This window comes from Rosa chinensis, chromosome 4 (assembly GCF_002994745.2).
Source record: "Rosa chinensis cultivar Old Blush chromosome 4, RchiOBHm-V2, whole genome shotgun sequence".
NCBI classification, from domain to species: Eukaryota; Viridiplantae; Streptophyta; class Magnoliopsida; order Rosales; family Rosaceae; genus Rosa; species Rosa chinensis.
In genome coordinates this window covers 53,569,370-53,581,668 of record NC_037091.1, presented here as the reverse complement: position 1 = coordinate 53,581,668, position 12,299 = coordinate 53,569,370, and the positions used below count along the sequence as shown (strand labels likewise).

General features: G+C 36.6%; 1 protein-coding gene across 1 annotated transcript; it reads left to right on the top strand.

Annotated features, from left to right (window-relative positions):
- The first annotated feature begins 802 nt into the window (after nucleotides 1-802).
- On the top strand, nucleotides 803-5,312 carry LOC112197372 (U-box domain-containing protein 44). Its single transcript, XM_024338007.2, has 4 exons — nucleotides 803-1,057; nucleotides 1,508-2,848; nucleotides 2,949-3,246; nucleotides 3,333-5,312. The coding sequence occupies exons 2-4, from the start codon at nucleotides 1,622-1,624 to the stop codon at nucleotides 4,895-4,897; spliced, it is 3,090 nt and encodes a 1,029-aa protein (XP_024193775.1). The 5' UTR covers nucleotides 803-1,057; nucleotides 1,508-1,621; the 3' UTR covers nucleotides 4,898-5,312.
- Nucleotides 5,313-12,299: the final 6,987 nt, after the last annotated feature.

The following is a 12,299-nucleotide window of genomic DNA, read 5'->3' as shown; positions in this document are numbered from 1 at the left end:
CTAGTTTTATTTTTTGCTCCTTGAAGTTGTATTAGGGGACTCAAAGCGATCACTTGGATAGCACACTCTCAATTCCTTAAAACTTTCAACATGACAGTATGTTGCTCAATGTTTATGTACTTTGTTTGTCGGTGGCTCAATTTAATAATGTGTAGTCACGCAAATATTCGAACATTCATTTATTCACTCTTGTGCTTGGTATGGTAATTGATATTCATCGATTTTCTTCTTTGGAGAAACATACTTATTGATTTTGTCTATTTACAATCGATTGGCTGCCCCTAATGGCCGGCAAATGCGTCAAGCGAAAGAAAGACTGACGTCCTGGTGTTCCTCAGTCTTGGTCAAAACTCAAAAGTAAAACACGTACTCAAAAACAAGGTAGCTCTCAACTCCCAATTCCCAACAGAGTGATGATGACCAAGCATTCCGATGTTCATATGTCGCAGTCGTCGTCGTTGCCACCGCAGAGACGCAAAGGCGCAATTGGACAATGTGAGTTTAATATGAATCACAAAGAAATTGGAATCAGTCCTGCACATGAAATTTCAAAGCAAATGCAAGCTCAAGCTTTCACATTCTGATTTTGACGACTTCTTTGTCACTTCCTTAAGCTATAACTTAAACGTAATTGCACTGGGGTCAAGTCAAACTAAAGACCCAGCTACCGAAGATGAAGCTGCAGTGTTTAAGCTTCTTGGGTTTTTAATGTTTGAGTAAAAGATAATGAAATTTTTGTGCTTTTCTTTTCATTGTTAGCAGTGTGAGAAAAATTCAACCGGGGCTATAATAATAAGTACAAAATAGAAGGACCAGTAGGACTATCAAAGTCTTCAACTAGACGTTTCTTGTTTCACTTCTTCCTTCTTCTTACCTTTGTCAAAAACCAAAGCTTCGCTATCTTGCAGTTTGGTTGATGAAACTTAAGAGTTCAGAATGGTAATCTTCCATCTCCTTGCGCTAGTGTGAAGAACTCAAACAGAGGCTTGAAGAGGAATTTGAAAGATACAACTGGGAATATCAATTTCCAGTGTGATAAATTTGGTCTACAAATGAGGTCAGGAACTCACTTTGGAAATTTCTCTCTCTTTTAATTTGTGCAGTAGTATTTTGGGCTTTGTTTAACTAGTGTGTTTCTGAACTTGAAGTTTTCAATTATGTACATGCTTGAATATACTGTCTAAATTCTGGTAAATGTGATGTAAGATATGATTTGTGTGGATGAAGGATAGACGTAGAACCCATTAATACAAATCGACCAAAAAGAATACTAAAAGGTAAATAAGAAGCAGATTAGAGTCCGGTCTGGAGCTTATTTTAGATTTTAGGCAGATTATGGGTTTTGCCAACAGCCATTACTATTCAGTTTGTCATTATAATTGTTTTGCAGTGCACCTTATATCTTGTTTAAGTTGACCATATGGTAAAGACAGACTTTGATGAAAGATCAATGTAGTGCATTGGATTTACTCTCCGAGTTCTTATATAAATTACTTCATACTTGTAGGATTGCTCGTCTGATACCAATAAACCTGTGTGGGGGCTATGTCGGAATTGACTGACATAATGAGAACCTAGTGACACTTGGAATAGATATCATACATTTAGCAGATACTAGAAAATGTCTGGACTGGACTTCAGTATCGGAATGGAGGATGTTGGAATTGCAGTACTACAGGAATTGTGGAATAAGGTGGCGTTTCAGACCATGGGGCTTGTTAGCGAAACAAGGGATATGTTGTTTGAAAAGGACAGTTTTTTGGAGTTCTCCAGGAGCATTTCTGAGCTGAATATCCTCCTTAGCAGCTTAAATGCCCAGAAGGTTGAAAATGCACTTGGTTTAGAGTCCACGAGAGCTGCACTGACAACATTGAACCAGCAATTGAAGAAAGCAAGCAAGATCATCAAGGATTACAAATGTGGAAGCCGCCTCCGTCTCTTGCTTAAATCTCACTCTATTCTCTTGCAGATGGAGGATGTAGCTAAAGATATTGCCAAGACTATCTCCGCATTTCAGCTGGTCAATCTTGATACTGCACTGAACTTGAATACTATGACTAGCCAGATCATCAACAATCTGGGATCAATGGAATTCAGGTCAGCAGCTGCAACAGAAAAAATTGCTTCAGAGATGGAGACTTCAATATCAGAAAATACGAAGAATAGAGAGAATGCTAAAAAGCTCCTGGAGAAGATTGCTGAAGCTGTTGGTGCTAGGCCAAGTGCATCCTTGGTCCAAAATGAGTTGGCACTTCTGAAGCAAGAGAAAGAAGAGATGGAAGCTCAAAAAAAGCAGGCAGAGGCGCTTCAGCTATCTCAACTGATTGAGTTCCTTTACAGTACCGAAGTCGTTACAAGGCCAGTTGATGAGGAAACAGCTTCTACTCACCACCAACTATACCCGATTGGTTCATTCATATGCCAGTTGTGCAACAAGATGATGACAGACCCAGTAGCAATTCACTGTGGCCACAGCTTTGAGAGGGAGGCGATTCAGGAACACTTCAGACGAGGAGAGAGGAACTGCCCCACCTGCAGACAGGAGCTTTCATCTTTAGAGCTCACTCCTAACCTTTTGCTACGAAACTCTATAGAAGAATGGAATGAGAGAGACATGGACTTAAAATTCCAAGCTGCAGTGCCTAGAATCAAATCCAGTGAGCATTCACAACAGGACAAAGCCTTGGAGGATCTGCAACTTTTCCTGGAAAGGCCCAGATATGTGACCAAAGCTGCAGAGGAAGGGCTTGTGAAAAAGTTGGTGGAAATCTTAAAAGATGATAGGGTAAATGCTGGTGCAGCATTAAAATGCCTGTACTATCTAGCCAAATACAATGATGATCAGAAGGTAAAAAAGAAAAAAAAAAGATATTTTGTTGCTTATCCCAAATCCATTTCATTGTTTAATCTATTCTAAATGTATGTGGTCTTGTTGCTTCGACTTTCAGGAAGCTATTGTCATAGCAGGAGGCATTCGCAGAATAGTGAAGCATATCTGTAAAGGTGGAAATGAATGCCATGCCCTCGGAGTCTTGATGGAGTTGTCTGAAAAGGAAAGCCTTGCAGAAAAGATGGGAAATACAAAAGATTGTATTCCCCTTGTGGTTTCTTTACTCCATATAAATAACCCAGATGTGTCTCAAAAAGCTAGTAAGGTGCTTCAGAACCTCTCCTCCAATGTCCATTTTGTTGTCAAGATGGCTGAAGCAGGACACTTCCAACCTTTTGTAGCTCGCTTCAACGATGGTAAATGATATGCTTGACGTCAATCATAAATTGTGTACCTTTCTATTCCTGCACACATAACCATCCCCTTTTGTCTCATTTTGCAGCGGCTGGAGAAACCAGAACACTGATGGCTGCAGCCTTGGTAAATATACAACTGAAGGAGAATAACATTGATGACTTAAGAGAACAGCAATTCATCCACAATCTAATTCAGATGATCTCTTCCAGCTCCCCAGCATCCAAATCAGCTTGCCTAAAATGTATCAAGAAACTTGTAGCACACCACAAGATTGTAGAGCGCCTTCTGGAAGATGCTGTAACTATACCACATTTGCTTGGTCTCATCTCATTTAACAAGTTTGACCTGCACTTGAAACAAGGAGCTGCGGAGATTCTGGCTAAACTGATTGGAGATAGTGAGCAATTTGAGCAACCAAAATATCAGGGCTTGCAAGAACTGCAATCCAAGCACAATGTTAGTCTGCTGTTAGAGATTATGACCAGTGCCGAAGATCAAACCAAGATTCAGTTTTTACACCTACTGGTTGAGCTAAGCTCTAAATCAGAGATAGCCCGTGATTTAATACGAACAGACAACGATGCAATTGCTCAGCTCTTTTCATCCCTTTACAGCGACCATCCTGAGGTGAGAAGGTGGGTCATGAAACTTATATATTGCATATCTGAAGGTCATCCTGATGGAGTTCCACTACCAACGTCACCTGAAAAAGAAACAGCCATTACCAACCTAGCAACCATCCTCATTAATTCACCAGATACCGAAGAAAGATCTGCTGCTGCAGGAATTATCAGCCAGCTTCCTCAGAATGATAGTAGCATTGATGAGATACTCCGAAAATCGGATGCGCTGAAAGCCATTTATGGGGTAATTTGCAGCACGGATGACGAAATTAGTGGGAACATAGGATCTTCCGACCAAGGCACATCTCTACTGGAGAATGCTCTAGCAGCCCTGTTACGCTACACAGAACCCTCCAAACCCGATCTTCAGAGGCAGTTGGGAAAGCTTGAACTATACCCATCACTAGTTCGTGTACTGACACGGGGCAGCTCACTAGCTAAGCGGAGAACAGCAACTGCACTTGCCCAGCTATCCCTCTCCACCAGCCGGTCATTCTCTGATGAAACCATCATGGCACCACAAACCAAGCCCTCCATGCCCTTCTTTCTCAAGCATGTCACCAGTATGTGGTGCTGCCCAGCATCGTCACATAATTTCAGTTCATGTTCTGTTCACGGTGATGCTTGTTCACCAAGAGATACCTTCTGCCTGGTCAAGGCTGATGCGGTGAGGCCACTTGTGATGACTTTGAGTGACACAGAGTCGGGTGTGGCAGAGGCAGCTCTAATGGCACTTGAAACAATGCTTATCGATCACAGCACACGATCACAATCAACTGCTGTGATCGTGGACAGCCAGGGTGTGGCTGCCATTCTACACGTCTTGGACAAGGGATCTGTATCTGCCAAAACCAAAGCCTTAGACCTCTTTCAGAAGATCCTTTTACATACAAAGATCAGTGTACCGGTAATGCAGAGGTTTGAGAGGATCCTCATCCAATTTCTCAGCGATGATGACCTTAAGAAAAAAGCAGCTTTGGTACTTAGGCAGATGGGAATCATCCCAGAGCAGTCCTCATACTTCTAATCTCTTAGTTAACATGGTTGATGCTAGAGGAAGAGCTTCTTACAGCACCACCAAGCGAATCCTAATGGGAGGATTTCTATCCCAAGATGCGAGCTTCTTGACACATACAGACAGTGATCGGGGGCAGATTGTAGATACATGTATAATACCACCGATTTGATTCTTCCGCCATTTTTTTCTTGTGCAGCAGCTGCCCAGTATGAAGATCAACTAAAGTATAGAATACTCAAAGCACATAGAAATTCTAAAGTTAGGCTTTAGCCATAAATTTTGAAACGGCACGAGTTGTGATAGCAATAGCTTTAGCCAGTGTACTTTCTCATACTTCTGACTTCTGAGTACAGTATCATTCATCAAGTTTGCTCTATCTTGTCATGGATTCATGTCTCTTGTTATTACCATACATTTTCTGTTCCATAGATATATAAAAACATTTAGCGAAAATTCTACCATGCTCCAAACATGGCATGCTCGGGCACGTCACCATATTTTTGGTCCATTGATTTCATTTGGACAATCATGGCCATTCCTTTGGAAAACCGGCTGACTTGCATAGCTTTTCTAATTTGAATAAAAATGCAGGGTCCCACTATTTAAAAGGCAATGGTGAAAAGTATAACACTGCGTAAAAAATTTATACAAACAATGGTCAGCTCAGTGGATTAGGCTATTTGGCTGTGTGGGTACGATCTGGCTCAACCACGTTTTTTTTGTTTTTCTTATTTTAATTATTTCTTTTTATAGTCTTTTTTTTTTACCCTTTCCACTACATTACTGAAATAAAATTAAAAAAATGAATATCTAGCTCAACCTCGTTTTTGTTTTTCTTATTTCTTTCTAAAGTCTTTTTTTTTCCTTTCCACTACAGCACTAAAATAAATTTTAAAAAAATGGATTATTAAAAAAAATTTGCATTCCTTACAGAAAGCACGATTTCCTCATTTTCAATGTTTTTAATTTATATTTTCTTATAATTGTTTTTTTCTTTAACAAACTATTTTATCTTTTAAATTAAAAAAACAACTGCATTACTTAGACAAAGTTGAATTAAAAAAGCGGCTAATAAATTTGGCATATATATTTTACATCTCACCTAGTAGTCGAGACCCAAACGATGATGAAAAAACTGAAATTTTGACCATAATGATTTCTTCTTATCAAAACAACATCCAACGATCGATTTTGATAAAGTCTATTTCCTCCACATCGTTGCTCATGGAAGTTATACTTTTTGAGACAACTAATAAATAAGTTAGACCACATTAATAGACATATAAAGATTTTATGCAATCCAAATAATCGAAATTAGAAATCAATAAATTTGACATTATCCAGTTATTTATAGCGTATTAGTAGGTATTGTGTAAAAAAATTAATCCGATCCACAGTCGTTTCAACATCAAATGAAGCGGTCAATCTTTTATACACCTAAACTTCCCTAAGGAGAGCTAAATCACGAGGAGATAAATTTTCTGAAATTTTTATATTAGTTGATATAGCTCATACCCATGAGAGTGTGAGAGCTGACAGATAAAAAAAATAAGTTGTGAATGAGCGGTTATGAGCATATTAGTTTTATGTGGTATTTAAGGTTTAGAGTTGACCTGGTAGATCGAGACCTAAACGACGACAAAAATAGCTGAAATTTTGACCATAACCATTTCTTCTAATCATGACAACATCTAACGGTTGATTTTGATAAACTCTATTTCCTCCACATTGTTGCTCATGGAAAGTATACTTTTGATACAATTAATAAAGTTGGACTACATTAGTAGACATATAAGGATTTTGTGCAGTTCAAATAATTGAAATTGGAAATCAATAAATTTGACATTACCCATCTATTTATAGCGAATTAATAGGTAATGTGTAAAAAAATTAACCCGATTCACCGTCGTTTCAACATTAAATAATGCAATCAACCCTTTATACACATATACTCCCTAAGGGGAGCTGAACCAGAATGAGATAATTTTTTTTTAATTTTTATATTAGTTGATATAGCTCATACCCATGAGAGTGTGAGAGTTGACAGATCAAAAAACTAAGTTGCGAATGAGCGGTTATGAGCATATTAGTTTTAAGTGGTATTTAGGGTTTAGAGTTGACCTAGTGGATCAAGAACCAAACGACGATGAAAATAGCTGAAATTTTGGCCATAACCATGTCTTCTAATCATGACAACATCCAACGGTCAATTTTGATAAAATCTATTTCCTTCACATTGTTGCTCATGGAATGTATACTTTTTTATACAACTAATAAACAAGTTAAACTATATTAGTAGACATATAAGAATTTTGTGCAATCCAAATAATCGAAATTAGATATCACCCATCTATTTATAGCATATTAATAGGTAATGTGTGAAAAAATTAACCTGAACCATAGTCATTTCGACATGAAATAAACCGGTCAACCCTTTAAAAGCTTCTACGTCCCTAAGAGGAGCCGACCCTTGAGGAGATGAAATTCTCAAAATTTTTATATTAATTGATACAGCTCCTATCCACAAGAACATGAGAGCTAACTGATCGAAAAAATAAGTTACGAGTAAGCGGTTATGAGCATATTAATTTTATGTGGTATTTAAGATTTAGGGTTGACCTACTACATCTAGACCTAAACGACGATGAAAATAGCTTAAATTTTGATCATAACTATTTCTTCTTATCATGATAACATCTTACGGTCGATTTTGATGAAGTCTATTTCCTACATATTGTTGCTCATAGAAGGTATACTTCTCATTACAACTAATGAACTAGTTATACCACATTAGTAGACATAAAAGAATTTTGTGCGATCCAAAAAATAAAAATTGGGAATCAACAAATTTAACATTACCCATCTATTTATAGCATATTAATAGGTATTGTGTACAAAAATTAACCTGATCCGCCGTCATTTCGACATGAAATAAACTGGTCAACCTTTTAAAAGCTTATACGTCCCTAAGGGGAGCCGACCCTTGAGTAGATAAAATTCCCAAAATTTTCACATTGGTTGATATAGCTCCAACCCACGAGAGTGTGAGAGCTGACAGATCGAAAAAATAAGTTGCGAGTGAGCGGTTATGAGCATATTAGTTTTAGGGGAAATTACTGGTCACTCCCTGTACTTTTAGGGAGTCGACAGTTCAGTCCCTGCTATCCTAATTTCGACAAGTTACTCCTCAGACTTTCAAATCTCACACAATTTGGTCCAAAATGACTATTTTGCCCCTCCCTTCCTCTTTTTGTTTTTTATTTTTCTCTCCTCTCCCCTCCTTTCTTCTAAAATTCATAATTAATTCATACGAACTCCGATATTTGCGTTCCATATATGTACGAGATCGTATCGATGAGCTCCACAACTTTTATGAAGAAAGTTTTTCCAAATTTTGTATGTATAAAAAGTCAATTTTCACAACCGCTCCAAATAACATTTGTTTCGAAAATCCACTTTCTTCTAAAATTCATAATTAATTCATACAAACTCTAATTTTTGCGTTCCATATATGCACAAGATTGTATCAACGAGCTCTACAACTTTCATGGAGAAAGTTGTTCCAAATTTTGTACGTATAAAAAGTCATTTTCACTACCCCCCTAAATAACGTTCGTTTCGAAAATCTCCTTTCTTCTAAAATTCATAATTAATTCATACAAACTCCGATTTTTGCGTTCCATATATGTACGAGATCGTATCGATGAGCTCTACAAATTTTATGAAGGAAGTTTTTTCAATTTTTATATGTATAAACAGTCAATTTTCACGACCCCCCTCCCCCCCCAACCACAAAATAACACACACACACACTCTCTCTCATTATGCACATTTCAACCCAAGAAGTATCAAATATTTGAATTATGAATATTGAGACTATTTAATAAGTAGTTGTACGAGAAATTCGGTTTCGTATCAATTTTAGTTTCGAAATGAATGTTATTTAGGGGGGTCGTGAAAATTGACTTTTTATACATACAAAATTTGGAAAAACTTTCTTCATAAAAATTGTAGAGATCATCGATACGATCTCGTACATATATGGAACGCAAATATCGGAGTTCGTATGAATTAATTATGAATTTTAGAAGAAAGGAGATTTTTGAAATGAACGTTATTTAGGGGGGTCGTGAAAATTGACTTTTTATACATACAAAATTTGGAAAAACTTTCTTCATAAAAATTATAGAGATCCTCGATACGATCTCGTACATATATGGAACGAAAATATCGGAGTTCGTATGAATTAATTATGAATTTTAGAAGAAATGAGATTTTCGAAACGAACGTTATTTAGGGGGGTAGTGAAAATGACTTTTTATACGTAAAAAATTTGGAACAACTTTGTTCATGAAAGTTGTAGAGCTCATTGATACAATCTTGTGCATATATGGAACGCAAAAATCAGAGTTTGTATGAATTAATTATGAATTTTAGAAGAAAGTGGATTTTCGAAACGAATGTTATTTGGAGCGGTCGTGAAAATTGACTTTTTATACATACAAAATTTGGAAAAACTTTCTTCATAAAAGTTGTGGAGCTCATCGATACGATCTCGTACATATATGGAACGCAAATATCGGAGTTCGTATGAATTAATTATGAATTTTAGAAGAAAGGAGGGGAGAGGAGAGAAAAATAAAAAACAAAAAGAGGAAGGGAGGGGCAAAATAGTCATTTTGGACCAAATTGTGTGAGATTTGAAAGTCTGAGGAGTAACTTGTCGAAATTAGGATAGCAGGGACTGAACTGTCGACGCCCTAAAAGTACAGGGAGTGACCAGTAATTTCCCCTTAGTTTTATGTGGTATTTAAGGTTTATGGTTGACCTACGAGATCGAGACCCAAGCGACGACGAAAATAGCTGAAATTTTGACCATAACTATATCTTCTTATCATGATAACATCCTACGGTCAATTTTAATAAAGTTTATTTTCTCCACATTGTTTCTCATGGAAGGTGTGATATTTGATACAACTACTAAACCAATTGCATCACATTAGTATATATATAAGGATTTTTTGCGATCTAAACAATCAAAATTGAAAATTGATAAATTTTAAATTTTAAATTACTCGTCTATTTATAGAGTATTAATAGGTATTATGTAAAAAAAATTAACCCTATCCGCCGTCATTTCGACATGAAATAAACCGATCAACCCTTTAAAAGTTTCCACTTCCCTAAGGGGAGCCGACCCTTAGGGAGATAAAATTCCCAAAATTTTCACATTGGTTGATATAGTTCCAACCCACGAGAGCGTGAGAGCTGACAGATCGAAAAAATAAGGTGCGAGTGAGCGGTTATGAGCATATTAGTTTTATGTGGTATTTAAGGTTTATGGTTGACCTACGAGATCGAGACCCAAGAGATGACGAAAATAGCTGAAATTTTGACCATAACTATATCTTCTTATCATGATAACATCCTACGGTCAATTTTAATAAAGTCTATTTTCTCCACATTGTTCCTCATGGAAGGTGTGATATTTGATACAACTGCTAAACAAATTGCATCACATTAGTATATATATAAGGATTTTTTGCGATCTAAACAATCAAAATTGAAAATTGATAAATTTTAAATTACCCGTCTATTTATAGCGTATTTATAGCTATTATGTAAAAAAATTAACCATATCCGCCATCATTTCGACATGAAATAAACCGGTCAACCCTTTAAAAACTTCTACTTCCCTAAGGGGAACCGACCCTTGATGAGATACAATTCCCTAAATTTTTACATTATTTGATATAGCTCCTACCCATGAGAGCGTGAGAGCTGACAGATCAAAAAAATAAGTTACGAGTGAGCGGTTATGAGCATATTAGTTTTATGTTGTATTTAAGATTTAGGGTTGACCTACTAGATCAAGACCCAAGCGACGACAAAAATAGCTGAAATTTTGACCATAACCATTTCTTCTTGTTATGATAACATCTTACGGTCGATTTTGATAAAGTTTATTTCCTACACATTGTTGCTCATGGAAGGTATACTTTTCATTACAACTAATGCGTTAGTTATACCACATTAGTAGACATATAAGAATTTTGTGCAATCCAAAAAATCAAAATTGAAAATCGATAAATTTGATAATACCCATATATTTATAGCGTATTAGTAGGCATTGTGTAATAGTAATGACGTCGATCCACTCAGTCAACTGGTTAAGGCTTAATAACCCTATATTTCTTCACTACAAGCTGCAAGAGTAAGGGTGTCATCGAATTGTACATTAGAGACACCGTCCGTTAGATATGACAAGTACATCATTTTAGGCTTCGGGTTCAAAATTCAGATAATTCCATAATAGTAATGACGTCGATCCACTCGGTCAACCAATCAAGGCTTAATAACCCTATATTTTTTCACTACGAGCTTCAAAGAGCAAGGGTGTCATTGGATCGTACACTTGAGACATTGTCTGTTAGATATGACAAGTACATAATTTTAGGTTTTGGGTTCAAAATTCAGATAATTCTGGAAAGGTAATGACATTGATCCACTCGGTCAACTAGTTAAAGCTTAATAACCCTATATTTTTTCACTACAAGCTGCAAAGAGTAAGGGTGTCATCAGATTATACATTTGAGATACCGTCCGTTAGATATGACAAGTACATCATTTTAGGCTTCGGGTTCAAAACTCAGACAATTCCATTATAACAATAACGTCGATCCACTCGGTCAACCAACCAAGGCTTAATAACCCTATATTTTTTCACTACAAGCTGCAAAGAGTAAGGGTGTCATCGGATTGTACATTTGAGACACCGTCCATTAGATATGACAAGTACATCATTTTAGGCTTCGGGTTCAAAATTCAGACAATTCCACAATAGTAATGACGTCGATCCACTCGGTTAACCAATCAAGGCTTAATAACCCTATATTTTTTCACTACGAGCTTCAAAGAGCAAGGGTGTCATCGGATCGTAAGCTTAAGACATTGTCTGTTAGATATGACAAGTACATAATTTTAGACTTCGGGTTAAAAATTCAGACAATTCCATTATAATAATGACGTCGATTCACTCGGTCAACCAATCAAGGCTTAATAACCCTATATTTTTTTCACTACAAGTTGCAAAGACTAAGGGTGTCATCGGTTCGTACATTTGAGACACCGTCCGTTAGATAAGACAAGTACATCATTTTAGGTTTCGAGTTCAAAATTCAGACAATTCCGTCATAATAATGACGTCGATCCACTCGGTTAACTGACTAAGGTTTTTTTCTTATTTTTATTAACTTCGCACTTCGAATGATTAGATCGTTAATGAATACAAGATTTGGGACACAATATTAGAGTACACATCAAGACGAGTCTCTAAGAATTTTTGGGAATTTTTACGGACACCCAGCTATTTATTATGATTTTTCAAAGTTTAAAAATTTTAAAAATTATT